The sequence below is a fragment of the Suillus plorans genome (genome assembly GCF_016647745.1).
Source record: "Suillus plorans strain S12 chromosome Unknown HD556scaffold_11, whole genome shotgun sequence".
Classification (NCBI taxonomy): Eukaryota; Fungi; Basidiomycota; class Agaricomycetes; order Boletales; family Suillaceae; genus Suillus; species Suillus plorans.
The window spans coordinates 1-26,726 of record NW_024537395.1 but is presented as its reverse complement, the minus strand read 5'-3'; the positions used below and the strand labels follow the sequence as shown (position 1 = coordinate 26,726).

The 26,726-nt window shown below is 44.8% G+C and overlaps 12 protein-coding genes across 12 annotated transcripts; 6 read left to right on the top strand and 6 right to left on the bottom strand.

Moving 5' to 3' along the window:
- Positions 1-130: 130 nt before the first annotated feature.
- HD556DRAFT_1305458 (uncharacterized protein) lies at positions 131-807 on the bottom strand (the record flags this gene model as incomplete). Its single annotated transcript, XM_041299787.1, has 2 exons — positions 131-215; positions 272-807. 2 exons carry the CDS (start codon positions 805-807, stop codon positions 131-133), a joined length of 621 nt encoding a protein of 206 aa, XP_041163605.1.
- Positions 808-1,348: 541 nt separating this feature from the next.
- Positions 1,349-1,681, top strand: HD556DRAFT_1204152 (uncharacterized protein; the record flags this gene model as incomplete). Its single annotated transcript, XM_041296433.1, has 1 exon — positions 1,349-1,681. A coding segment is annotated over one exon (333 nt), but the record flags the coding sequence as incomplete, so codon positions are not given.
- Positions 1,682-3,172: 1,491 nt separating this feature from the next.
- Positions 3,173-5,009, top strand: HD556DRAFT_1439619 (uncharacterized protein; the record flags this gene model as incomplete). Its single annotated transcript, XM_041305986.1, has 4 exons — positions 3,173-4,172; positions 4,228-4,372; positions 4,438-4,782; positions 4,829-5,009. The coding sequence occupies 4 exons, from the start codon at positions 3,173-3,175 to the stop codon at positions 5,007-5,009; spliced, it is 1,671 nt and encodes a 556-aa protein (XP_041163603.1).
- A 3,575-nt stretch (positions 5,010-8,584) lies between these two features.
- On the bottom strand, positions 8,585-9,501 carry HD556DRAFT_1439618 (uncharacterized protein; the record flags this gene model as incomplete). Its single annotated transcript, XM_041305985.1, has 3 exons — positions 8,585-8,779; positions 8,831-9,053; positions 9,107-9,501. 3 exons carry the CDS (start codon positions 9,499-9,501, stop codon positions 8,585-8,587), a joined length of 813 nt encoding a protein of 270 aa, XP_041163602.1.
- Positions 9,502-10,577: 1,076 nt separating this feature from the next.
- Positions 10,578-11,205, bottom strand: HD556DRAFT_1305455 (uncharacterized protein; the record flags this gene model as incomplete). The annotated part of the gene is made up of 3 exons (XM_041299786.1): positions 10,578-10,902; positions 11,028-11,053; positions 11,155-11,205. 3 exons carry the CDS (start codon positions 11,203-11,205, stop codon positions 10,578-10,580), a joined length of 402 nt encoding a protein of 133 aa, XP_041163601.1.
- Positions 11,206-11,814: 609 nt separating this feature from the next.
- On the top strand, positions 11,815-12,731 carry HD556DRAFT_1305454 (uncharacterized protein; the record flags this gene model as incomplete). The annotated part of the gene is made up of 3 exons (XM_041299785.1): positions 11,815-12,209; positions 12,263-12,485; positions 12,537-12,731. 3 exons carry the CDS (start codon positions 11,815-11,817, stop codon positions 12,729-12,731), a joined length of 813 nt encoding a protein of 270 aa, XP_041163600.1.
- Positions 12,732-13,561: 830 nt separating this feature from the next.
- HD556DRAFT_1305453 (uncharacterized protein) lies at positions 13,562-14,570 on the top strand (the record flags this gene model as incomplete). The annotated part of the gene is made up of 3 exons (XM_041299784.1): positions 13,562-13,592; positions 13,856-14,160; positions 14,205-14,570. The coding sequence occupies 3 exons, from the start codon at positions 13,562-13,564 to the stop codon at positions 14,568-14,570; spliced, it is 702 nt and encodes a 233-aa protein (XP_041163599.1).
- A 1,440-nt stretch (positions 14,571-16,010) lies between these two features.
- On the bottom strand, positions 16,011-18,179 carry HD556DRAFT_1305452 (uncharacterized protein; the record flags this gene model as incomplete). Its single annotated transcript, XM_041299783.1, has 5 exons — positions 16,011-16,291; positions 16,345-16,562; positions 16,609-16,953; positions 17,019-17,163; positions 17,219-18,179. The coding sequence occupies 5 exons, from the start codon at positions 18,177-18,179 to the stop codon at positions 16,011-16,013; spliced, it is 1,950 nt and encodes a 649-aa protein (XP_041163598.1).
- A 1,479-nt stretch (positions 18,180-19,658) lies between these two features.
- HD556DRAFT_1207678 (uncharacterized protein) lies at positions 19,659-19,991 on the bottom strand (the record flags this gene model as incomplete). Its single annotated transcript, XM_041296499.1, has 1 exon — positions 19,659-19,991. A coding segment is annotated over one exon (333 nt), but the record flags the coding sequence as incomplete, so codon positions are not given.
- Positions 19,992-20,570: 579 nt separating this feature from the next.
- HD556DRAFT_1305450 (uncharacterized protein) lies at positions 20,571-21,131 on the top strand (the record flags this gene model as incomplete). The annotated part of the gene is made up of 1 exon (XM_041299782.1): positions 20,571-21,131. The coding sequence occupies one exon, from the start codon at positions 20,571-20,573 to the stop codon at positions 21,129-21,131; it is 561 nt and encodes a 186-aa protein (XP_041163596.1).
- Positions 21,132-21,611: 480 nt separating this feature from the next.
- Positions 21,612-22,106, bottom strand: HD556DRAFT_1305449 (uncharacterized protein; the record flags this gene model as incomplete). The annotated part of the gene is made up of 2 exons (XM_041299781.1): positions 21,612-21,878; positions 21,948-22,106. 2 exons carry the CDS (start codon positions 22,104-22,106, stop codon positions 21,612-21,614), a joined length of 426 nt encoding a protein of 141 aa, XP_041163595.1.
- Positions 22,107-26,234: 4,128 nt separating this feature from the next.
- Positions 26,235-26,396, top strand: HD556DRAFT_1206396 (uncharacterized protein; the record flags this gene model as incomplete). The annotated part of the gene is made up of 1 exon (XM_041296481.1): positions 26,235-26,396. A coding segment is annotated over one exon (162 nt), but the record flags the coding sequence as incomplete, so codon positions are not given.
- Positions 26,397-26,726: the final 330 nt, after the last annotated feature.

Genomic DNA, 26,726 nt, shown 5'->3' with positions numbered 1-26,726 from the left:
ATCGACCGAGGACGGTCAATATTCGAAGTGGAGAGGGGATGTAAGGATTGAACATCCTCTACGCACGGACTATGACTATGGCGACAGCTCGAAGTAGTAATAGTTGAGGTGAAGACACAAAAGCAAACACTCAAGACGTTCCAGCCGAGCACGTTGCAGATATGGCCGAGTCCTTGAAATCCGCTGTGTCGATAGAATTCGAAACATGGGTAAGACTAGAGATTCAATAGAGATGTTGATGTTACAGGTAAATGCATATATATATACTAACTACTTCAAAAGTCCAGCTTTTAACAATCTCAACCGTCTTTCCTGCCTGTTCCTTTGACGCCTTTCCTGCTCCTCCTTGTCATCTCTGGCGGGGGGTTCTACAATCACGACCTCATCATCCTCATCCGCGACCCTCTCCTTTCTTGTGCCAGCCCTCTTGGGGGCGGGTTCCACAATCTCTACCTCGTCGTCATCTCTAGCCCTCTTCTTGGCTGGGGTCTTTGATGACGTCCTGTTAACCCTCTCATCCCATGCCTTCAAGATGGCCTTATCTCTCAACGATGCCTTCTTTATGGCTTCATCTCTCTCCTCATCTCTCTCCCTCTTGTACATTTCTCTGTATCTTTCCTCTGGAGTCTTCAACGTGTCCACTGGAATGTCGGGCTGCGTGTCTACCGGACTGTCGCGACGCATCGTCTTCATCTTCCTAGGCCCTCTTCTGTTTGTGGGCGCCGTCATCCTTCCGACCCTCCTGACTTTTGGTGGTGCGCCATCGATAGGCTGCTTTGGTTTGGTTGGGGGTTGGGGTCGCGTCATTGTGAGTTATTATAAGAGACAAGGATTGTAAGTCACAAAATAATGTGATGGTTGTAGGATGAAGACGAAGACCAGCGTATTTGAAGTGGACTAGATACTGTGGACTGTGGTGACTCTATTGACACGTGAAGCGGTCCACCTGGTTAATTGAGCGAATCTCTCAGAGGCACTTAGATGATCACTCATACATACATATATTAGATATATCTACACATCGTAAACACATTTGATCTACTTTCACCCCAAGTTTGAAATGGTAAGCGTCTGGTTTGCAACAGATGATCGCTGTACTGATCGCCTAACTACCATTCACGATTCAAATGTCAAGTTTGCTGATTGATGCCCAATCAAAATCGACAAGAATGAGGTAGATATAAATCTAAGAATTTCGAGACAGCAAAACCCTAATTTTGTGCAAAACGCAAAGAATATTTGCAAAGGAAGAAAATGCAAATATTGTCAGACTGCGATCGCGTAGTTTGCAACTGTGCAACGAACTTTCGGCAAACTTTGCACATGCACACTAGGTCAATGTGCACCTGGTAGCGACCATGCTGATATTAGTGTGTTTTGCCTCCCCCCTGGTGGTTCTCAAGAATATGCTGATAATTTACGCCACCTCGTCCCATCCCCTAGTCAACGACAATTGGAGATGCGCAGGACAGAGACCAGTATCACGAAGCCACCTCTTATTCTTAGACTCAACCCTTCACGTTGCCTTGGAGTTCCCAACTGTACGACCACGGATATTATGCATCTAGCTGATAACCTCAGTGACCTCCTCATTTCTCTCTGGCGTGGAATGATAGATTGTGCCGCTACAGATGATGTAACTACATGGGATTGGGCAGTACTCCATGACGCGGAAGCTTGGAGTGCACATGGGGAGTTGGTTGCACAAGCGGGTCCGTTTCTTCCTGGTTCTTTTGATCGCAGAAAAACTCAACACAAGTTATAAAACTTGGGAATTCCAACTGTAAACCTTTGGTCTCGCTCCTGGCCTTTTTGGAACACTCACTTTTTCAGATCCCTCTGCACAAGCGCCAGGCATTTCTGGACACCAAGTGACTAGTACGGATGGCTTGTGTGCTATTCCTGCAAATGATACCAGCGAGATGTCCTTATCGTATGGTGCTAGTCGTGCTTCCACCTTGGGAGCACTTGCGAAACAAACACGCGAGAGCGCAGATTATCAATGCTTTGTATGTCGATGCAAGCGGGCCCAAGAGTGTGGAACCTGAACAAGTGGTATGTGTTCATATTCAAACACACACAAGTCTCACTATTGTTTTAAAGATCCGTCCTGATGACGACCCTCTGCACACTCCCAATGACTAACATACACTTCCCCCCGACAACAAACCTCTGCACACTCCAACAACAAACTTTGAGGACTATCGCTGAGGATTATCGTGACTATGGGACGGACTATTGAGAATTTTAGCATATGGCCGCACTTTGTAACTTTGAGGACTTACTGGAGTCACCAGACTTTGACGACTTTAAGCACATAGTTGTACCTTCACTTAATATGACTCTGAGAACACCTTTGGGAATATACCTACTATTATTGGACTTCCAAGACCGGACTTTGAGGACTTGCCACCCACGACTTTGAGGACACTTTGAGGACTTACCACGACACTTTGAGAAATTACAACGACTTTAAGGACACTTTGAGGAATTACCACGACTTTAAGGACACTATGAGGACTTACCACGACTTCAAGGACGCTTTGAGGAATTACCACGACTATGAGGACACTTTGAATACTATGACGACTTCAAAGACACTTTGAGGACTTACCACAACTTCAAGGACGCTTTGAGGATTTACCACGACTTTAAGGACTTACTAGACTTACTTGACTTTGGCGATTTTAACCACATAGTCGTACTTTCACTTAATATGACTCTGAGCACAATTTTTGGACTATACCTAATATTAATGGACTTCCAAGACCGATGACTATATTCACACTGATTATTTACCAAGTGTCTGACCGCTCTGAATGTATTATGACTTTGAGGACATGGTCACACTTCCAAGACTCATCACATTCACACTTTCCTTACTAAGCTTATGAAGATCAACTTCTCCTGTAAAACACATCCTTCAAATCAATGATATTGTCAAAAGTCCACTGTTGGTTGAAGCCAACAATTGTGCAAGTGTCTCCTTACCTAATGTGTGTGGCTGATTCAAATCCATTTATTTGACCCCGCCGCTCGTCCTTCTTTCCTCTTAACTTCTTTCCCCCCATCTTGAATTTGCAAAGCTCGTAACATTATGAGCTAATAGCATATCATAACCAACCCCACACTTAGTTTTATCTTAAATAAGTGAATTCCTCGTTGATATACAATGCCACAGCACGACCAACCGGACAAGAAGCCAAGGCTTCAGCACGCCGATCTTTCCGAATCTAATCTTACCGAACAGGAAAAGCAACGTGAACGTCAAAGACGATGGCTCGCCAACGAGAAGCGTGATCCTGCTCGGGCGCAAGAGATCAAGGAAAGGAACACAGCCAACAAACGTGCATGGAGAAAGCAAAAGAAGGAGAAAAAGGAGAAGGCCGACCAAACAGGCAACGCAGGCCCCGCCGAAGGACAAGGTCCTGCGAAGAAACAGCGTGTTTCCTCTCCCGAAACACATGCTGAGGCGGGACCGTACAACTCAGCCCCAGACGATATCCCTATCGACCCAATCCTCCTCAACCAGGGGGAAACCCTTCCTCAGGCGGGACCTTCTAACTCAGGCCCGGACCATATCCCTATCGACCCACTTCTCCTCAACCAGGAGATTGCCGCACCTACTCCGACTCTCCCTCTAATGCGCGATGCTGAGGTGATGACAGATGCGCCGGAACCTCTGCACGATGCTGAGGTGATGACGGATGCTCCGGAACCTTTCGTCAATCTGCCTGTCGAAATCATCCCTGTACCTCCTTTGCCTACCTTCTCTACCCTTACCAATCTCGACTCTCGCGACCGGGCGACTCCCATTATCGGCACTCAAGTACACAAAAAATCAGACACCATCGACTGGTCTGATGGATCCACGATGGTACTACCGTGCATCATGAGGGATGGTGTCAATATATGCCAAGAAGACGCCGACACAGTGGCTTTCTTTGCTTCTCTCCAGGAATCGCTTCCAGAGACTTCTAAAAACATCGTGCATTTACATTACAAGGACTGGCGCACAAAGAGCCGACAGTTGTGCGACGAGATCTCTGCGGCGATTCGGGTAAACAAAGCCGTCATCATTCGGAACATAAGCACACCTGAACCTGCAACATTGGATCTAGACTACCTCGAAGATCGCGGGATGTCAGACTTAATGCACGTCGTCATACATGGTATGATTATTTTAATTTTGTATACTCATCACACGATCTAACCTTGTTACAACAGATGCTGAACAACGTACCAAGGATTTCACGTTTCCCCACCAGCATGCAACTCTTGAAGAGTTCGTGAACAACATACACGATCCTAACAAGATCCAGTGTATTCTAGATGTTGGATACGGACAAGGTGGTCTCCCGTCAGCTCTAAGGTTCGTACCCATATCATTAGTCTAATCCATCACACTACTAAGTTAGCTGACCCGTCCATTATTAGCACTCTTGACAGCAGTATCGTCAACAGATGGAATCAAACTACTGTTGACTGCCCCGTCGGTGAAAAGTTCCACCCGGATAACTTCACCGTACACTCGTGGGCGTTGATTCATAGCCCCACGTTTTGGACACATCCGCACCACGACTTGGATGGTAGCCTGACATTCGTGCAAGTCAAAACAGGCGAAAAAAAATGGGGCCTGTGGCGACACATTCATGAGGACACGCTCACATGGACCCACCTCTCCGAAATAGCCCCCGAACTCACGGATCTCTATCAAAACCGCAAGAAAATACAGGAGACTTGGCACGGAGAAATCGTCACTCTCTTACCCGGTGACATGCTGTGAGTACATTGTTATTTTATAAGGATTTTTACTCACAATTACTAGTATACAACCTCCAGGCCAATTCCACGCGGTTTATACACCAGTAACTTCATTTGCCACCGGAGGGCATTTCTACAACTACGAAACCATGCATCTAATGGAACTTTCTCGATACATAGACCACAAGCAAGGAAGGACCCTCACGAACCAAGTCCACGAGCATTCTCTGGAAACTTTTCAGTGAATGGTCATTAACTTACTGCGCATATCGCGTCGTATTAGTGAGTCTATTTCTACTTGTACAATGTTGGACACTTTTGACATAATTTTTCAGAGCTATACAGCAGGCCTTTGATTGCTCTTTGCATCATGGTCTTAGATTGCAACAAATATGTTGCCGCCGGCACTGAAAAGCCGAAGTTCAAGATGAACACCACAAAGCCGGCGCATGATATCGCCAACGCGATCATAAAGAACTTCTGGAAGGACCCCAAGAATGCAACTAGCGTGTATCGCAAGAAGCAGATAGATGGCAGCAATAGCCAGATGCATCCGGGTGAACCCATTAGTAGAGATGAACTGCTGAATTGCTTGAAGCGCTTCACTGCGCTGTAGTGTAGTTACTATATATTTACTTAAAATTGGATTTGACATGCTGTATGAATAGACTGTACAATACATTCTTATTAGGTGTGATGTGCAGGTATGACCGAGAAGTTAAACAATCGTGAATGTAACGCTATATTATAACTCTTCAATTCTTTTGCGAGTCACATTTGTGTTTGATACATCATGGAAATTTATCTTGATCCTATTAGTAAATCTATAAGTTATGTTGGACGAAGAAATAGATGGAGCCGAAGTGAAATAATCGATACTGTCCGCACAGTGTCCTCAAAGTGTCCTCAAAGTGTCCGCAAAGTCTATAGTCACCCAAGTGTCTTCAAAGTGTCCTCAAAGTAGCATAGTCATCAAAGTGTCCACAAAGTCATATAGTCCACAAAGTGTCCGCAGTGTCCTCAAAGTAGTATAGTCCGCAAAGTGCCGGCAAAGTGTACTCAAAGTAGCATAGTCATCAAAGTGTCTGCAAAGTCGTATAGTCACCAAAGTATCAGTGAAGTGTCCGCAAAGTGTCAGCAAAGTGTCCTCAAAGTAGCACAGTCATCAGTGTCCGCAAAGTCGTATAAGTACTCACCAAAGTGTCTGCAAAGTTTCCACTGTAGTAATATCCAGATGCATCTGGGGTAGCCTATCAGCAGAGAAGGACTACTGACTTGTTCGAAGCGCTTCACCACTCTGTAGTATTTTTTACTAGATATATTACATATATTGGATTTTTCATGCTGTATGAATGCATGAATACCAACTACGGAATTGTCCAATATATTTTTAGTTGTGATACTTGTCAAAGTCTAGTTAAACAAGTGTGAATGCAGCGCCAGATTATAAAGGTTCAACGTTTTTGCGAGTCACACTCGTATTATTACGCATTTGAATTGATTAGGATTCTACTAATAAATCTGTGATTTAAGTGTGCACGAAGAAATACATAGAGCTGAAGTGAAATAATTGATACTCAAAATGAGTCCTCAAAGTCAAACCGGGTCATCAAAGTGTCCTCCAAGTTCAACGACGTCCTCAAAGTCAGACCGGGTCCTCAAAGTCAAGGTACATCTTCAAAGTCTCACGACGTCCTCAAATCGTTGTTTGAATCTATGAAAAATCCAGACAAGATACAATTGCACTATGATAATTCAGTGCACATTGTATAAATTTACGATAGTCTTGTCACGTGAAAATTATCACATGATGGTTCAAAATGTGGTTCAATTTCAACTTCCGCTTCATACGTTCTCTTCCCATTCTACTTCCTTTGTTACACATCTTCTCACATCACATTGTCATAGCTCCTAATGGGGGCATAGAGCCATCGCTCTGACACCATGTGAGAAGTGACATTCGTGTCTAGTGCCTTTATGGGCGCATATGGCTGTCGTCGACAGTCGCATGACATGTCTGTTCTGTTTGCGTCACTCTTGCATGCGTCCCATCTCCTCGCCGTAGCTCCTTACGGGAGTTTTGAGCTGTCGCTCTGGCATGGCATGATGGGCGACTCTCGCACTTAGCGCCTTTATGGGTGCCTGGCTGTCGTCGACGGTCGTGCGATGAATCTGTTCGGTTCATATCACTATTCGACGCATCACCTCTCCTTGCTGTGTCTGTCCCATTCGCGTCACTCTTGCATGCATCCCATCTCCTTTCTTTTCCTGTCCTGTTCGCGTCACTCTTACACGTGTCCCATCTCCTTGCCGTAGCTCCTTATGGGAGTTTTGAGCTGTCGCTCTGGCATGGCATGTTGGGTGACTCTCGCACTTAGCGCCTGTATGGGTGCCTGACTGTCGTCGACGGTCGCGCGATTAGTCTGTTCTGTTTATATCACTATTCGACCCATCAGCACATCTCCTTGCTGTGTCTGCCACGTTCGCGTCACTCTTTCACGCGTCCAATCTCCTTGCTGTTTCTGTCCTGTTCGCGTAACTCTTGCACGCGTCCCATCTCCGTGCCGTAGTTCCTTACGTGGGTTTTGAGCTGTCGCTCTGGCATCGCACGATGGGTGACTCTCGCGCTTAGCGCCTTTATAGGCGTCTGGCTGTCGTCAATGGTCGCGCGATGTGTCTGTGCTGTTTGTATCAATATCTACTATATCTTCTTCAACATGTTATCAAAGCAATTGTAAGTAGTCTTGAAAATATTCCTGCGGACACCTAGCAGAATTGAGTTATCACTCTGGAGATGAGCATTTCAACAAACACAATTAAGTGATCTGAGAGGACAGGGGAAGAATTGAACGTATGATTGTGTATCTATATCCCATGACAGAGCTGTTCCATGAATTCGAAAATAAACTTCCTCAAGTAGTTACAAGACAATGAACCGACTTTGGTGAATTGTAGACTCACCCACAATACACCTCATACATTCATTAAACATAGTATTTATAAGCAATGAAGCAGTTGATTCACCATATGTACATAGAATACTGATTGATATGTGGAGACATGCACCATCAACATAGTCACCACCTGTGATGTTCTGGCATATGGCCACCACTATTACACATTACTGTGACTTCCTCGAGGTTTCACAAATTCATGTATTTATCACACAAATTGCTTGATGCTTGGAAAAAATCATTTGTTGTATGTGGATATTGGAGTGCTAATGCATTTGTGCTCACAATGGCGGCCAAGCTAACAAGTAAAATAATGAATATCCACATGTTGCACAATGTACATGATTGTGAACGTGACTGCTCAAATTTGTGGGTGGCATAATGCACAATACTGATTCTGGACTGGCTCCTGTGGATATTTGTGCATGGGAGAATACAATAGAGGGATTTCGGAATGGCCATGGTGGATATTTATTACTCTCGAGCACTATTAAAACAATCTCGCAAATTATTAATATATCATTCCCGGTCCAAACCAACAACAGGTACATGTATAATTAAGCTCTGATATTCAAGTGAACCAATTGCCTCATTGAGGCTCTTGAGCTCTCACATAACGGGTTTGAAATGAGAATATCGAATTAATGGGAAAGGAAAGTCATTGTATTGAGTTGTTTATAGAATATATGAACTAAACCACACATGCGTCCAAATTTTCAATTTTGTGTATTGAGATACAGGGAATGACAGGATGAAAAGGATCATCTAAGAGCATAATGTACATATGATGGATAGTTGGGTACGTATGATAGGTGTGCTACTAGTATATAATTTTACTAGCTAATTAGTCCCTAAGTCGTCAGGTATCAATCAGACACCGTCAAATCTATCACCTCTGGCTTTTTTTTGGCTTTGGCCTTTCTGCGCATATTTCCAAGACCAGATGGCTTTATGATTCTCAGCATCATCTGAGGCCGAGGGGAGTACAGAAGGAATTCAACGAGAGTTGTGACACGCAGGTTTCCCTCTAGGTTTTCTATTGCATGTCTTAATCGTGGAACCTAAAAATCAATTAATATAACCTTCCAATGAAAACAACGAATAAATCTCACGCAATCCCAAATGTCTCCCTCTTCGGGGGTATCCCCGACAATCTCCATCTTCAAAAATTTAGTCAAGAAATCCTTGTATTCCTGTCCTGGCTGGTCTTTAGCGGAGGACATGATCGTCTGGATTATGCGGTACGGTAGGAATATCTTTCTGAATTGACTCCTGTATTGCGCCGATGGAACTCCCAGACAATATCGAGCTCGCTCGGTTTCAATATACATGGAACTGTAAATGAATGTCATAAGATATCAAGCGAGTTCAAGATAAAGGCGACTTACCCATCAGGGTCAGCAAGGTTGATGTCGTAACTCTGTATGGGTTCAATACAAATAAAGTCAGGCTCGTGTCCTTCGACACAAATCATACCAGCCCCGTTGATATCGCGAGACCCGAGTTCAAAATGACCGTCTAGTTCTGGAAGAAGAACCATGTCTTGCCACCAGTCGAAAAAAGCAAAGTCCTGTAGTAAGTACACGGTGTCTTTCTGTCCACCGCTTTTCCGCTTGACAGGGAAGTACTTATGTTCCGGTACTAATGTACCGGACGGTGGAAGATAAGGCTTCCCATGGTCAGGAACTTCAGTAGTACTGTTGCTATCTATGGTGAGTATTTCGTCCGGAAAGGACACCTCGTATGCTGTCGGTTTCCTTCTTCCTTTGCGATCAGCTGGCATCCTGGCTTGTCTTGGTATTGAACAAGTGAGTAAAAAAGACGAGGGTTGTGTGGTTGAAAGCTGAGATGATTTATTGGCTGGTAGGGGAATTTCTTTGAGCAAGCCAAGGTGTGAGATGCAGGACAAGAAAACTTGACCGTTTTTATATCTATCTGGTCCTGTGGCAATTTTTGCGACTGCGCATGTGGATGATTCACAATTTATTGAACACGAAAGTTGACACAGGACAATAATGATTTTGTTGTGGGACTCATGTTTGACCATGATTCATTCTGCCATTGTAGTATGGACCATTATGCTCCCGAGCACTGAATCTTGTGCTTGGTGTCTCCTTGAATTCATTTGTTGACTTTGATATATTTTTTTCTGCTATTATTACGTAGAATCACCACTACAGCGCTACCGTGCTCCATAATACAACAATGTGCTACAGAAATGAATTTTTGCTACAATTACTACAGGTGCCTCCAAGCACCTTAGCGTTACATAGTTTGGCTATGTAGCACTATGTAACCAGTCACTGGAGCTCCCAAAATATTTGTTTTTTTCCCTCCATAGTAAGTGAAAGTCTCGCTATGCAGTCGTAGTTAGATAGAATCTTGGCCTACGATGTATTGGTTGACTTGCCTCATACTGTTCACCTCCCCCGGTCTGTGTTTTGTATGTGGATTATGGAGTGCTAATACATTTGTATGTACAATGATGGCCGAGCTCACATGTACAATAATGAATATTTACATGCTACAAAATGCAATGGACAGAATTGCGAAATCGGCGCTACTGACATGTGCGCGTGGCAGAATTTACATTTCGAAATAAATTCATAGAGCCAAAAATATATGCATACTTTCCAACTCGTTATTTCATTGCTGGATATAAATGAGGCTTTGCTGTACCATGCAGAAACTGTGAGATCAATTTTGTGAGGACACAGTTTCAAGATATCAAAGTCATATTGAATACTAAGCCCCAAGATCAACATGCAGCAGGATAAATGTGTCCACTCATTATAGTAATACTATATTTATTCATTTATAGAATGAACATCGACGATAGAAAATAATTACAGATACATTTTAAACTGAATTACACCAACGCGACAGAGCAATAATTACCCAACGATAGAGAGCAGTAACACTGTAAGCGCCAGAGCAATCAATCAGAAGAATGTCATCCTGCTTGATCTCACCATCAAGCACAGTACCAAGAATATCAAACCACATTGCGATATCGTCAACAACGGGGATCTTTCCTATCTGCCTCACACCATCTAGAACCTCCTGGGTTCGCTCCAAAAGGTATTGCATATGACACGCACTCGCCGCGTCACGATAGAGCGGCTGTAGCTGCGGCTCAAGTGGGATAGTAACAAATGTTTGTGCCGCGACCTTGATTTTTCCCCTACTCGCTCATAACTTTGCTTGATCCCATCTATATGAGCTGCATATTGGGCAGCTCTTCAGATGGACAAACGGGCCCGTCAATGCTAAACATTACTCTGGGCACATGCAGTCTGCCACGCGCACATGTCAGTAGCGCCGATTTCGCAATTCTGTCCATTGCATTTTGTAGCATGTAAATATTCATTATTGTACATGTGAGCTCGGCCATCATTGTACATACAAATGTATTAGCACTCCATAATCCACATACAAAACACAGACCGGGGGAGGTGAACAGTATGAGGCAAGTCAACCAATACATCGTAGGCCAAGATTCTATCTAACTACGACTGCATAGCGAGACTTTCACTTACTATGGAGGGAAAAAAACAAATATTTTGGGAGCTCCAGTGACTGGTTACATAGTGCTACATAGCCAAACTATGTAACGCTAAGGTGCTTGGAGGCACCTGTAGTAATTGTAGCAAAAATTCATTTCTGTAGCACATTGTTGTATTATGGAGCACGGTAGCGCTGTAGTGGTGATTCTACGTAATAATAGCAGAAAAAAATATATCAAAGTCAACAAATGAATTCAAGGAGACACCAAGCACAAGATTCAGTGCTCGGGAGCATAATGGTCCATACTACAATGGCAGAATGAATCATGGTCAAACATGAGTCCCACAACAAAATCATTATTGTCCTGTGTCAACTTTCGTGTTCAATAAATTGTGAATCATCCACATGCGCAGTCGCAAAAATTGCCACAGGACCAGATAGATATAAAAACGGTCAAGTTTTCTTGTCCTGCATCTCACACCTTGGCTTGCTCAAAGAAATTCCCCTACCAGCCAATAAATCATCTCAGCTTTCAACCACACAACCCTCGTCTTTTTTACTCACTTGTTCAATACCAAGACAAGCCAGGATGCCAGCTGATCGCAAAGGAAGAAGGAAACCGACAGCATACGAGGTGTCCTTTCCGGACGAAATACTCACCATAGATAGCAACAGTACTACTGAAGTTCCTGACCATGGGAAGCCTTATCTTCCACCGTCCGGTACATTAGTACCGGAACATAAGTACTTCCCTGTCAAGCGGAAAAGCGGTGGACAGAAAGACACCGTGTACTTACTACAGGACTTTGCTTTTTTCGACTGGTGGCAAGACATGGTTCTTCTTCCAGAACTAGACGGTCATTTTGAACTCGGGTCTCGCGATATCAACGGGGCTGGTATGATTTGTGTCGAAGGACACGAGCCTGACTTTATTTGTATTGAACCCATACAGAGTTACGACATCAACCTTGCTGACCCTGATGGGTAAGTCGCCTTTATCTTGAACTCGCTTGATATCTTATGACATTCATTTACAGTTCCATGTATATTGAAACCGAGCGAGCTCGATATTGTCTGGGAGTTCCATCGGCGCAATACAGGAGTCAATTCAGAAAGATATTCCTACCGTACCGCATAATCCAGACGATCATGTCCTCCGCTAAAGACCAGCCAGGACAGGAATACAAGGATTTCTTGACTAAATTTTTGAAGATGGAGATTGTCGGGGATACCCCCGAAGAGGGAGACATTTGGGATTGCGTGAGATTTATTCGTTGTTTTCATTGGAAGGTTATATTAATTGATTTTTAGGTTCCACGATTAAGACATGCAATAGAAAACCTAGAGGGAAACCTGCGTGTCACAACTCTCGTTGAATTCCTTCTGTACTCCCCTCGGCCTCAGATGATGCTGAGAATCATAAAGCCATCTGGTCTTGGAAATATGCGCAGAAAGGCCAAAGCCAAAAAAAAGCCAGAGGTGATAGATTTGACGGTGTCTGATTGATACCTGACGACTTAGGGACTAATTAGCTAGTAAAATTATATACTAGTAGCACACCTATCATACGTACCCAACTATCCATCATATGTACATTATGCTCTTAGATGATCCTTTTCATCCTGTCATTCCCTGTATCTCAATACACAAAATTGAAAATTTGGACGCATGTGTGGTTTAGTTCATATATTCTATAAACAACTCAATACAATGACTTTCCTTTCCCATTAATTCGATATTCTCATTTCAAACCCGTTATGTGAGAGCTCAAGAGCCTCAATGAGGCAATTGGTTCACTTGAATATCAGAGCTTAATTATACATGTACCTGTTGTTGGTTTGGACCGGGAATGATATATTAATAATTTGCGAGATTGTTTTAATAGTGCTCGAGAGTAATAAATATCCACCATGGCCATTCCGAAATCCCTCTATTGTATTCTCCCATGCACAAATATCCACAGGAGCCAGTCCAGAATCAGTATTGTGCATTATGCCACCCACAAATTTGAGCAGTCACGTTCACAATCATGTACATTGTGCAACATGTGGATATTCATTATTTTACTTGTTAGCTTGGCCGCCATTGTGAGCACAAATGCATTAGCACTCCAATATCCACATACAACAAATGATTTTTTCCAAGCATCAAGCAATTTGTGTGATAAATACGTGAATATTTGTGAAACCTCGAGGAAGTCACAGTAATGTGTAATAGTGGCGGCCATATGCCAGAACATCACAGGTGGTGACTATGTTGATGGTGCATGTCTCCACATATCAATCAGTATTCCATGTACATATGGTGAATCAACTGCTTCATTGCTTATAAATACTATGTTTAATGAATGTATGAGGTGTATCGTGGGTGAGTCTACAATTCACCAAAGTCGGTTCATTGTCTTGTAACTACTTGAGGAAGTTTATTTTCGAATTCATGGAACAGCTCTGTCATGGGATATAGATACACAATCATACGTTCAATTCTTCCCCTGTCCTCTCAGATCACTTAATTGTGTTTGTTGAAATGCTCATCTCCAGAGTGATAACTCAATTCTGCTAGGCGTCCGCAGGAATATTTTCAAGACTACTTACAATTGCTTTGATAACATGTTGAAGAAGATATAGTAGATATTGATACAAACAGCACAGACACATCGCGCGACCGTCGACGACAGCCAGACGCCTATAAAGGCGCTAAGCGCGAGAGTCACCCATCGTGCGATGCCAGAGCGACAGCTCAAAACCCACGTAAGGAACTACGGCACGGAGATGGGACGCGTGCAAGAGTTACGCGAACAGGACAGAAACAGCTAGGAGATTGGACGCGTGCAAGAGCGACGCGAACAGGACAGAAACAGCAAGGAGATTGGACGCGTGAAAGAGTGACGCGAACGTGGCAGACACAGCAAGGAGATGTGCTGATGGGTCGAATAGTGATATAAACAGAACAGACTAATCGCGCGACCGTCGACGACAGTCAGGCACCCATACAGGCGCTAAGTGCGAGAGTCGCCCAACATGCCATGCCAGAGCGACAGCTCAAAACTCCCGTAAGGAGCTACGGCAAGGAGATGGGACGCGTGTAAGAGTGACGCGAACAGGACAGGAAAAGAAAGGAGATGGGATGCGTGCAAGAGTGACGCGAATGGGACAGACACAGCAAGGAGAGGTGATGCGTCGAATAGTGATACGAACCGAACAGATTCATCGCACGACCGTCGACGACAGCCAGGCACCCATAAAGGCGCTAAGTGCGAGAGTCGCCCATCATGCCATGCCAGAGCGACAGCTCAAAACTCCCGTAAGGAGCTACGGCGAGGAGATGGGACGCGTGCAAGAGTGACGCAAACAGAACAGACACGTCATGCGACTGTCGACGACAGCCATATGCGCCCATAAAGGCGCTAGACACGAATGTCACTTCTCACATGGTGTCAGAGCGACGGCTCTTTGCCCCCGTTAGGAGCTACGACAATGTGATGTGAGAAGATGTGTAACAAAGGAAGTAGAATGGGAAGAGAACGTATGAAGCGGAAGTTGAAATTGAACCACATTTTGAACCATCACGTGATAATTTTCACGTGATAATGTTCACGTGACAAGACTATCGTAAATTTATACAATGTGCACTGAATTATCATAGTGCAATTGTATCTTGTCTGGATTTTTCATAGATTCAAACAACGATTTGAGGACGTCGTGAGACTTTGAAGACGTACCTTGACTTTGAGGACCCGGTTTGACTTTGAGGACGTCGTTGAACTTGGAGGACACTTTGATGACCCGGTTTGACTTTGAGGACTCATTTTGAGTATCAATTATTTCACTTCAGCTCTATGTATTTCTTCGTGCACACTTAAATCACAGATTTATTAGTAGAATCCTAATCAATTCAAATGCGTAATAATACGAGTGTGACTCGCAAAAACGTTGAACCTTTATAATCTGGCGCTGCATTCACACTTGTTTAACTAGAATTTGACGAGTATCACGACTAAAAATATATTGGACAATTCCGTAGTTGGTATTCATGCATTCATACAGCATGAAAAATCCAATATATGTAATATATCTAGTAAAAAATACTACAGAGTGGTGAAGCGCTTCGAACAAGTCAGTAGTTCTTCTCTGCTGATAGGCTGCCCCAGAATGCATCTGGATATTACTACAGTGGAAACTTTGCGGACACTTTGGTGAGTACTTATACGACTTTGCGGACACTGATGACTGTGCTACTTTGAGGACACTTTGCCTACACTTCGCGGACACTTCACTGATACTTTGGTGACTATACGACTTTGCGGACACTTTGATGACTATGCTACTTTGAGTACACTTTGCCGACACTTTGCCGGCACTTTGCGGACTATACTACTTTGAGGACACTGCGGACACTTTGCGGACTATACGACTTTGCGGACACTTTGATGACTATGCTACTTTGAGGACACTTTGAAGACACTTGGGTGACTATAAACTTTGCGGACACTTTGAGGACACTTTGAGGACACTGTGCGGACAGTATCGATTATTTCACTTCGGCTCCATCTATTTCTTCGTCCAACATAACTTATAGATTTACTAATAGGATCAAGATAAATTCCATGATGTATCAAACACAAATGTGACTCGCAAAAGAATTGAAGAGTTATAATATAGCGTTACATTCACGATTGTTTAACTTCTCGGTCATACCTGCACATCCCACCTAATAAGAATGTATTGTACAGTCTATTCATACAGCATGTCAAATCCAATTTTAAGTAAATATATAGTAACTACACTACAGCGCAGTGAAGCGCTTCAAGCAATTCAGCAGTTCATCTCTACTAATGGGTTCACCCGGATGCGTCTGGCTATTGCTGCCATGTATCTGCTTCTTGCGATACACGCTAGTTGCGTTCTTGAGGTCCTTCCAGAAGTTCTTTATGATCGCGTTGGCGATATCATGCGCCGGCTTTGTGGTGTTCGTCTTGAACTTCGGCTTTTCAGTGCCGGCGGCAACATATTTGTTGCAATCTAAGACCATGATGCAAAGAGCAATCAAAGGCCTGCTGTATAGCTCTGAAAAATTATGTCAAAAGTGTCCAACGTTGTACAAGTAGAAATAGACTCACTAATACGACGCGATATGCGCGGTAAGTTAATGACCATTCGCTGAAAAGTTTCCAGAGAATGCTCGTGGACTTGGTTAGTGAGGGTCCTTCCTTGCTTGTGGTCTATGTATCGAGAAAGTTCCGTTAGATGCATGGTTTCGTAGTTGTAGAAATGCCCTCCGGTGGCAAACGAAGTTACTGGTGTATAAACCGCGTGGAATTGGCCTGGAGGTTGTATACTAGTAATTATGAGTAAAAATCCTTATAAAATAACAATGTACTCACAGCATGTCACCGGGTAAGAGAGTGACAATTTCTCCGTGCCAAGTCTCCTGTATTTTCTTGCGGTTTTGATAGAGATCCGTGAGTTCGGGGGCTATTTCGGAGAGGTGGGTCCGTGTGAGCATGTCCTCGTGAACGTGTCGCCACAGGCCCCATTTTTTTTCGCCTGTTTCGACTTGCACGAATGTCAGGCTACCATCCGAGTCGTGGTGCGGATGTGTCCAAAACGCGGGGCTATGAATCAACGCCCACGAGTGTACGGTGAAGTTATCCGGGTGGACCTTTTCACCGACGGGGCAGTCAACGGTAGTTTGATTCCATCCGTTGACGATACCGCTGTCGAGAGTGCTAATAATGGACGGGTCAGCTAACTTAGTAGTGTGATGGATTAGAATAATGATATGGGTACGAACCTTAGAGCTGACGGGAGACCACCTTGTCCGTATCCAACGTCTAGAATACACTGGATCTTGTTAGGATCGTGTATGTTGTTCACGAACTCTTCGAGAGTTGCATGCTGGTGGGGAAACGTGAAATCCTTGGTACGTTGTTCAGCGTCTGTTGTAACAAGGTTAGATCGTGTGATGAGTATACAAAATTAAAATAATCATACCATGTATGACGACGTGCATTAAGTCTGACATCCCGCGATCTTCGAGGTAGTCTAGATCCAACGTTGCAGGTTCGGGTGTGCTTATGTTCCGAATGACGACGGCTTTGTTTACCCGAATCGCCGCAGAGATCTCGTCGCACAACTGTCGGCTCTTTGTGCGCCAGTCCTTGTAATGTAAATGCACGACGTTTTTAGAGGTCTCTGGAAGCGATTCCGGGAGAGAAGCAAAGAAAGCCACTGTGTCGGCGTCTTCTTGGCATATATTGACGCCATCCCTCATGATGCACGGTAGTACCGTCGTGGATCCATCAGACCAGTCGATGGTGTCTGATTTTTCGTGTACTTGAGTGCCGATAATGGGAGTCGCCCGGTCGCGAGAGTCGAGATTGGTAAGGGTAGAGAAGGTAGGCGAAGAAGGTACAGGGATGATTTCGACGGGCAGATTGACGAAAGGTTCCGGCGCATCCGTCATCACCTCAGCATCGCGCATTAGAGGGAGAGTGGGAGTAGGCGCGGCAATCTCCTGGTTGAGGAGAAGTGGGTCGATAGGGATATGGTCCGGGCCTGAGTTAGAAGGTCCCGCCTGAGGAAGGGTTTCCTCCTGGTTGAGGAGGATTGGGTTGATAGGGATATCGTCTGGGGCTGAGTTGGACGGTCCCGCCTCAGCATGTGTTTCGGGAGAGGAAACACGCTGTTTCTTCGCAGGACCTTGTCCTTCGGCGGGGCCTGCGTTGCCTGTTTGGTCGGCCTTCTCCTTTTCCTCCTTCTTTCGCTTTCTCCATGCACGTTTGTTGGCCGCGTTCCTTTCCTTGATCTCTTGCGCCCGAGCAGGATCGCGCTTCTCGTTGGCGAGCCATCGTCTTTGACGTTCGCGTTGCTTTTCCTGTTCGGTAAGATTAGATTCGGAAAGATCGGCGTGCTGAAGCCTTGGCTTCTTGTCCGGTTGGTCGTGCTGTGGCATTGTATATCAACGAGGAATTCACTTATTTAAGATAAAACTAAGCGTGGGGTTGGTTATGATATGCTATTAGCTCGTAATGTTACGAGCTTTGCAAATTCAAGATGGGGCGAAAGAAGTTAAGAGGAAAGAAGGACGAGCGGCGGGGTCAAATAAATGGATTTGAATCGGCCACACGCATTAGGTAAGGAGACACTTGCACAATTGTTGGCTTCAACCAACAGTGGACTTTTGACAATATCATCGATTTGAAGGATGTGTTTTACAGGAGAAGTTGATCTTCATAAGCTTAGTAAGGAAAGTGTGAATGTGGTGAGTCTTGGAAGTGTGACCGTGTCCTCAAAGTCATAATACATTCAGAGCGGTCAGACACTTGGTAAATAATCAGTGTGAATATAGTCATCGGTCTTGGAAGTCCATTAATATTAGGTATAGTCCAAAAATTGTGCTCAGAGTCATATCAAGTGAAAGTACGACTATGTGGTTAAAATCGCCAAAGTCAAGTAAGTCTAGTAAGTCCTTAAAGTCGTGGTAAATCCTCAAAGCGTCCTTGAAGTCGTGGTAAGTCCTCAAAGTGTCTTTGAAGTCGTCATAGTATTCAAAGTGTCCTCATAGTCGTGGTAATTCCTCAAAGCGTCCTTGAAGTCGTGGTAAGTCCTCATAGTGTCCTTAAAGTCGTGGTAATTCCTCAAAGTGTCCTTAAAGTCGTTGTAATTTCTCAAAGTCTCGTGGTAAGTCCTCAAAGTGTCCTCAAAGTCGTGGGTGGCAAGTCCTCAAAGTTCGGTCTTGGAAGTCCAATAATAGTAGGTATATTCCCTCATATTAAGTGAAGGTACAACTACGTGCTTAAAGTCGTCAAAGTCTGGTGACTCCAGTAAGTCCTCAAAGTTACAAAGTGCGGCCATATGCTAAAATTCTCAATAGTCCGTCCCATAGTCGCGATAATCCTCAGCGATAGTCCTCAAAGTTTGTTGTTGGAGTGTGCAGAGGTTCGTTGTCGGGGGGAAGTGTATGTTAGTCATTGGGAGTGTGCAGAGGGTCGTCATCAGGACGGATCTTTAAAACAATAGTGAGACTTGTGTGTGTTTGAATATGAACACATACCACTTGTTCAGGTTCCACACTCTTGGGCCCGCTTGCATCGACATACAAAGCGTTGAGAATCGGCGCTCTCGCGTGTTTGTTTCGCAAGTGCTCCCAAGGTGGAAGCACGACTAGCACCATACGATAAGGACATCTCGCCGGTATCATTTGCAGGAATAGCACACAAGCCATCCGTACTAGTCACTTGGTGTCCAGAAATGCCTGGCGCTTGTGCAGAGGGATCTGAAAAAGTGAGTGTTCCAAAAAGGCCAGGAGCGAGACTAACGGTTTACAGTTGGAATTCCTAAGTTTTATAACTAACTTGTGTTGAGTTTTTCTGCGATCAAAAGAACCAGGAAGAAACGGACCCGCTTGTGCAACCAACTCCCCATGTGCACTCCAAGCTTCCGCGTCATGGAGTACTGCCCAATCCCATGTAGTTACATCATCTGTAGCGGCACAATCTATCGTTCCACGCCAAAGAGAAATGAGGAGGTCACTGAGGTTACCAGCTAGATGCATAATATCCGTGGTCGTACAGTTGGGAACTCCAAGGCAACGTGAAGGGTTGAGTCTAAGAATAAGAGGTGGCTTCGTGATACTGGTCTCTGTCCTGCGCATCTCCAATTGTCGTTGACTAGGGGATGGGACGAGGTGGCGTAAATTGTCAGCATATTCTTGAGAACCACCAGGGGGGAGGCGAAACACACTAATATCAGCATGGTCGCTACCAGGTGCACATTGACCTAGTGTGCATGTGCAAAGTTTGCCGAAAGTTCGTTGCGCAGTTGCAAACTACGCGATCGCAGTCTGACAATATTTGCATTTTCTTCCTTTGCCAATATTCTTTGCGTTTTGCACAAAATTAGGGTTTTGCTTTCTCGAAATTCTTAGATTTATATCTACCTCAATTTGTGGTTAGACATCTATCTACGCGTATCTACCTCATTCTTGTCGATTTTGATTGGGCATCAATCAGCAAACTTGACATTTGAATCGTGAATGGTAGTTAGGCGATCAGTACAGCGATCATCTGTTGCAAACCAGACGCTTACCATTTCAAACTTGGGGTGAAAGTAGATCAAATGTGTTTACGATGTGTAAATATATCTAATATATGTATGTATGAGTGATCATCTAAGTGCCTCTGAGAGATTCGCTCAATTAACCAGGTGGACCGCTTCACGATTCAATAGAGTCACCACAGTCCACAGTATCTAGTTCACTTCAAATACGCTTGTCTTCGTCTTCATCCTACAACTATCACATTATTTTGTGACTTACAATCCTTGTCTCTTATAATAACTCACAATGACGCGACCCCAACCCCCGACCAAACCAAAGCAGCCTATCGATGGCGCACCACCAAAAGTCAGGAGGGTCGGAAGGATGACGGCGCCCACCAACAGAAGAGGGCCTAGGAAGATGAAGACGATGCGTCGCGACAGTCCGGTAGACACGCAGCCCGACATTCCAGTGGACACGCGGTCCGAGAGTCCAATCGACACGTTGAAGACTCCAGAGGAAAGATTCAGAGAAAGATACAGGAGGGAGAGAGATGAGGAGAGAGATGAAGCCATAAAGAAGGCATCGTTGAGAGATAAGGCCATCTTGAAGGCATGGGATGAGAGGGTTAACAGGACGTCATCAAAGATCCCAGCCAAGAAGAGGGCTAGAGATGACGACGAGGTAGAGATTGTGGAACCCGCCCCCAAGAGGGCTGGCACAAGAAAGGAGAGGGTCGCGGATGAGGATGATGAGGTCGTGATTGTAGAACCCCCCGCCAGAGATGACAAGGAGGAGCAGGAAAGGCGTCAAAGGAACAGGCAGGAAAGACGGTTGAGATTGTTAAAAGCTGGACTTTTGAAGTAGTTAGTATATATATATGCATTTACCTGTAACATCAACATCTCTATTGAATCTCTAGTCTTACCCATGTTTCAAATTCTATCGACACAGCGGATATATAGCTTTGCACTGTAGCTTAAGCTTTTTGTATATGCATCATATTTCGCGTTTTGTCATATATAGCTACACTTTAATATTACTACGAATCGATTCAGAAACATACAAAACATTAACAACAAAAAGATCCTGAACATCTGGTTAAAATCGAGTGAGATAAGTGAGTTCGACATTGAGAATAGCGCGCACGAAGTAGTGTCCTGTCAATCTGGTTTGAGGGAACATTTTAATTGCGATAATCTGGCAGATATAGTTAGAAATTTTAGAAAACGACGGAAACTTTATACTCACTGGAAGTACATCAGCAAGTTCATCCCCTGACTTCAACAGTGCTCGCCAGTAATCACGTGGGGTCTGATTGGAGCGCATCTTGCGATTGAATGAATACTAAGCACGGAAATAAGCCTCGAACTGATTATGAAGTGCTTCAGCCAGACCCAGATGTGCGAGTGCGGAGTTTCGACGTTGCATCTCAGCTTTTGGGTCAGTATATTTGGCTGTGTCGTGAACATTACCATATTTCCGCTGCAAAATCTTTTGAATGCCAAGAGCTGCTCGCTTCGACATATCAGGGGGAGGTTTTGATGCACATGTAACTATGTTGTCCTTGCTTTGCCGATTATTCAGGATGAGATCTATCGCGATTGGATTGGCCTGTTTATACGCTGGAACATTGTGAAACACTGCACTATGTTGTGAGTCTATAACGAAGACAACACTCACCGCCATATCAATTCCAAGATCAGTATCTTCAAGGACAGCCTGAAATGCTGGCAATCCACATTTTATTGATAGTGCTGCCCAATAAATAGTACCAAAACGAGTGTCACCAATTACTTCAAGCCCAAGACCAGCTCGTTTGTGATTATAATGCTCCATCATGTAGATTGATGTTGTTGCGCGAGGTACGAGTTGACGACAATATCAGTTGATATGATCCGTGCACGATAGGCAGCGGATTTTAACGTCATCCGAGTTTGTCGGAAAGCAAGTAGTATAAGTAAATACTACGGAACAATCAAAAATGAGTTGAGATCCTCCTGTTCATTTTCGTCTGTACCGTCTCTCTCAAATTAGCTCGTATCTTGCCTCGCAACACCTGAGCGACTCATATAGGCCAATATCATCCAGACCTGTTGGATGACCTAGAGAGGAAACACGAAAACTGTAAGTAAACCTCAATGAAACCAATGCCCACTCAGATCCTCAAACTCGGATAATAAGCAGATATCCTTCACAGAAAGCTTCAGGAGATGATAAGCGTCTTGAAGGTTGATTATGTGGGGGTAATGCTCAGAGTAGCCTCCGACCCTTCTTTGTGTTGCCTTTTATTATCTGACATTGCTGCACAGAAATTCCATGACCCGACGTTCTTAATAACCTAACAGTGTCAGTATATCTATCAATTGTTGCTAAATTGACATTGAACTGAAGCAACAGGGAGTTGGACAGATGAGCCCGCTATCACACCCAACTAGGGCGACAACTCGAAGCCCACGCGAAAAGCAACGGGAAGGAGATGGAGTGTGGGATATGCATAAGGGCCGCACAAAAATAAACCAACTAACATATTGCACAACCTCCGGCGAGAGCCGGACAATATGAAACGCGTCGAATGGTGATGCGAACAGCACAGACTCATCGCGCGACCGTCGACGACAGCCAGGCACCCATAAAGGCGCTAAGTGCGAGAGTCGCCCCAACATGCCATGCCAGAGCGACAGCTCAGAACTACCGTAAAGAGCTACGGCAAGGAGATGGGACGCGTGTAAGAGTGACGCGAACAGGACAGGAAAATAAAGGAGATGGGACGCGTGCACGAGTGACGCGAACAAGACAGAAAAGAGAGGAGATGGGACGCGTGCAAGAGTGACGCGAATGGGACAGACGTAGCAAGGAGAGGTGACGCGTCGAATGGTGATGCGAACAGCACAGACTCATCGCGCGACCGTCGACGACAGCCAGGCACCCATAAAGGCGCTAAGTGCGAGAGTCGCCCATCATGCCATGCCAGAGCGACAGCTCAGAACTCCTGCAAGGAGCTACGGCGAGGAGATGGGACGCGTGCAGGAGTGATGCGAACAGGACAGGAGATGGGACGCGTGCAAGAGTGACGCGAATAGAACAGACACGTCGTGCGACTGTCGACGACAGCCATATGCGCCCATAAAGGAGCTAGACACGAATGTCACTTCTCACATGATGTCAGAGCGACGGCTCTATGCCCCCGTATGGAGCTACGACAATGTGATGTGAGAAGATGTGTAACAAAGGAAGTATAGAATGGGAAGAGAACGTATGAAGCGGAAGTTGAAATTGAACCAAATTTTGAACCATCACGTGATATCTTCCCCGTGACAGCAAATACTGCACCGCACTCAATGGCTATGATGCCAATCACTGCGTTCTGGGTGAAAGTGAATGCCATGTGGCAAGGTGGCTGTAGACAGACTTTCAATATGTGTACAAACACCACGTGTATGTTCAGAACCTACCACGCTGTACAGGTCATGCAAGACCACCTTCCCAGACCTCGTCCGGCGCTGCTTGTACTCCCTCAGTGTATGTCCGAGTACCCATGTTCATCTCAGTTCAATATCGGTGACCAATCTGTGCAACTCACTGGGCCTCTCACATAGCCATGGCCTTGGTCCAATGAGGGCAACACCATGCACATATAAGTAGAACAACCTCAATATGTCATCGTTGACCCAGTTTCTTGCCGAGACAGTTCTAAGTCCCTAGCCGCGTGTTCCGAAGGGTTTTTATCCAACATTCATTCAATAACTCACGATTTGCAGCAATTTTATGCCACAAGGCTCGAAGCAGAGCACAGGGGTGCACAAGGCAAATAAGGTGAGTACTTAGAGCGAACTTCAGAGTTTTTGGTACTGAATCAGGTCCGCTTTCCAGAGGATGCTGATAAGCGCCTTGTGCATTGTATCTGTACATCATGTGTAAAGGACTGCGGAAATCAAGGCAAAAAGATACCTGCATGGCTAGAGAGGAAGCATCGTAAAGTTGCTAGAGTCAAGAAGAGCAGGAAGTGTTAGCGTATGAAACGCACGTGACAACGCGATACGTCCTAGCGGAGTATAGGATAGGAATTCCAGGAATTCAATCTAGTATATAATGGTTCATTTTCACCTTTCCCTCTTTCCTCAGTCCGTTATCTTACGACTGAGGGTATGTCTTTCCATTTCTTTGTACGATACATAGACTGACGACACTACGTAGTCTGACTCTTGTGTCTAGGTACTTATCAATAGAGTCCGTTATCTTACGACTGAGGTCTTACTCTTGTGTCTAGTCTCCACAGGAAGATGGGCAGTGATGACGATGAAGACGACGATAATGAGATCGTCTCTTTCGAAGAGATAGCGGCCGCTCGAAAGCATATCAACAACACCTATGAAGTTCAACCATTGAGCCAGGCCACCGGTAAAACAATCATTAAAGGTACGAGTTGCTCACTCTATGATCATATAGTTAGTATTAATGTGTTTTCAGTCGATGATCCCTCTACTGTCATGGCTACTCTGAGCCCTACCCAAGCCATCGAGCAAACATGTTCCCATCTCATATATCTCAGTGATTGCGCACCTGGTCCCAGTGCAGACAATTCAAGCCTCCCTATGCCTGGACAAGCCCCGAGTAACTCTGTGACGGACGGTGGTGAGCTTCTGGTAAACTCTTTGATACCACCGAGTAGGATGGATACTGATGTAGTCACTGATGCCTTAGATGATGATTTTGTTCAACCTGACGGTTCTCCCATGCCACAGGACATCGATATGCAACAAGATGTCGAGGAACTGTTTGTGGATGATTACAATTTCCAACTCGACGACGGATTATTTTCTGGGGTTGGTCACGATCATGCAATGACCCCTTCCACTCAATGTTTACTCTTGCTGAGGTGTCTGATGATAAAGATGGCGATGCGAGTGTCAAAGAAATCTCTACACGTCACAGTTCATGTTTGAATGTCTTGCTTGATAAAAACATGGCTAGCTCCTCCGCCATGCAAGTCTTTACAACACAGCTGAAGCATCATCCGATACTCAATTACCTTTTCCCCCTCAGGCTGATATGCAACCAACTCATTCTACCGATGTTTCCCCTCTGATAGTTCAGCCAACCTATGAAGAACCTTCATCCCTACTACCAGAGACCCCGCTACCTCCAGATGTCGTTCTGGATAACACAACTCCACATTGGTTTTGGAAGATAATGATAATCCTTCTCCTCGTCGCATGGCTTAATCTACGCTCCCATCTACCCCACCGTGCAGCAAACCTTGTTCTCAAGGTTTCAAGATCTATCTTTTATGGACTCGGAGCTTTCACTGTCGAAGATAAGCCAGCACAGACATTGAGAACGGCCTTCAATCATTTAGCACTCTCTGATTATTTTCAGGTCCATCCTATGCGTACTGTCTGCATGACGATCTTCTCCCCTGACTCGCCGCCTGATTCTCTCTGTACACACTGCAGTGAACCACTTTTCCAAGAGACTCGTTAGAAAGATATTCCAACACAATCTTCAGGGTCTACACGCACAAAGACGAGTGCGAAGGCGAGACTGCGCTGTCCTTAAAACCCATTTTCTAACGGAATTCTTCGACTTCTGTCCCAAGATGGCATCGAAGCACATCTTGATTCTTAGCGTTCATGTCAAGCTATCCCTGGCAAACGGTCGTCCATACGAGATGGTGAGGTATGGAAGACATTACGAGCAGCAGATGGGAGTCTTTTCTGTAATAATAGCCCTGCACTCGAGGATGCAGATGAGCTGCGAATAGGGATTACACTTTGCCTTGATGGGTGAGACACAAACTCGTGCATTGTCAGACTATTGACTTGATTTCAGGTTTAACTACCAGCGCAGTAGCAATTCCAGGTCCCACAGCTCTGGTATAATGTACAGCTGCATTGGAAACCTGCCAACGCATATGCGGTAAGTCTTTGACTTCAACATCCTTGATGGGTCCTTGTTCATTTCACCAACAGGTATCGCCCCCGAAACTTAATTTTTTATGGTATTAATCCAGGCTCGAAGGAGTTGGATGCCAATCAGCTTCAGTTATTTATGAAGAACTACGTTGATGATTTGCTCCGTCTCTATGACGAAGGAGTCATGCTCAAGACACAGAAGTATCCCAGTGGCAAGCCAAATGATGTCGTCGAGTTTAAATCTTATTCAACTGCATTTCAGGTCGTCGTGTTCGTGTAATTCTGGTTACAGTATGCTGTGATCATTAAGCAATGTGTAAGGTTTGCGGATTTGACAGCCACAGTAAAAAGGAAGGATTCTGTTCACGCTGTCACATTCCGCAGTCAGAACTACGAACGAAGGGCGCAATGGAATATGACAGTACGATGGTCTTGTTTTAGATAGCCCTGATTCGTCACTGATTTAACAGAATTCCCTCCACGACATGGTGAGCAACACAAGAAACACGCTCATGAATATGTCAACTTGAAGTCCAAGGAACGCGAT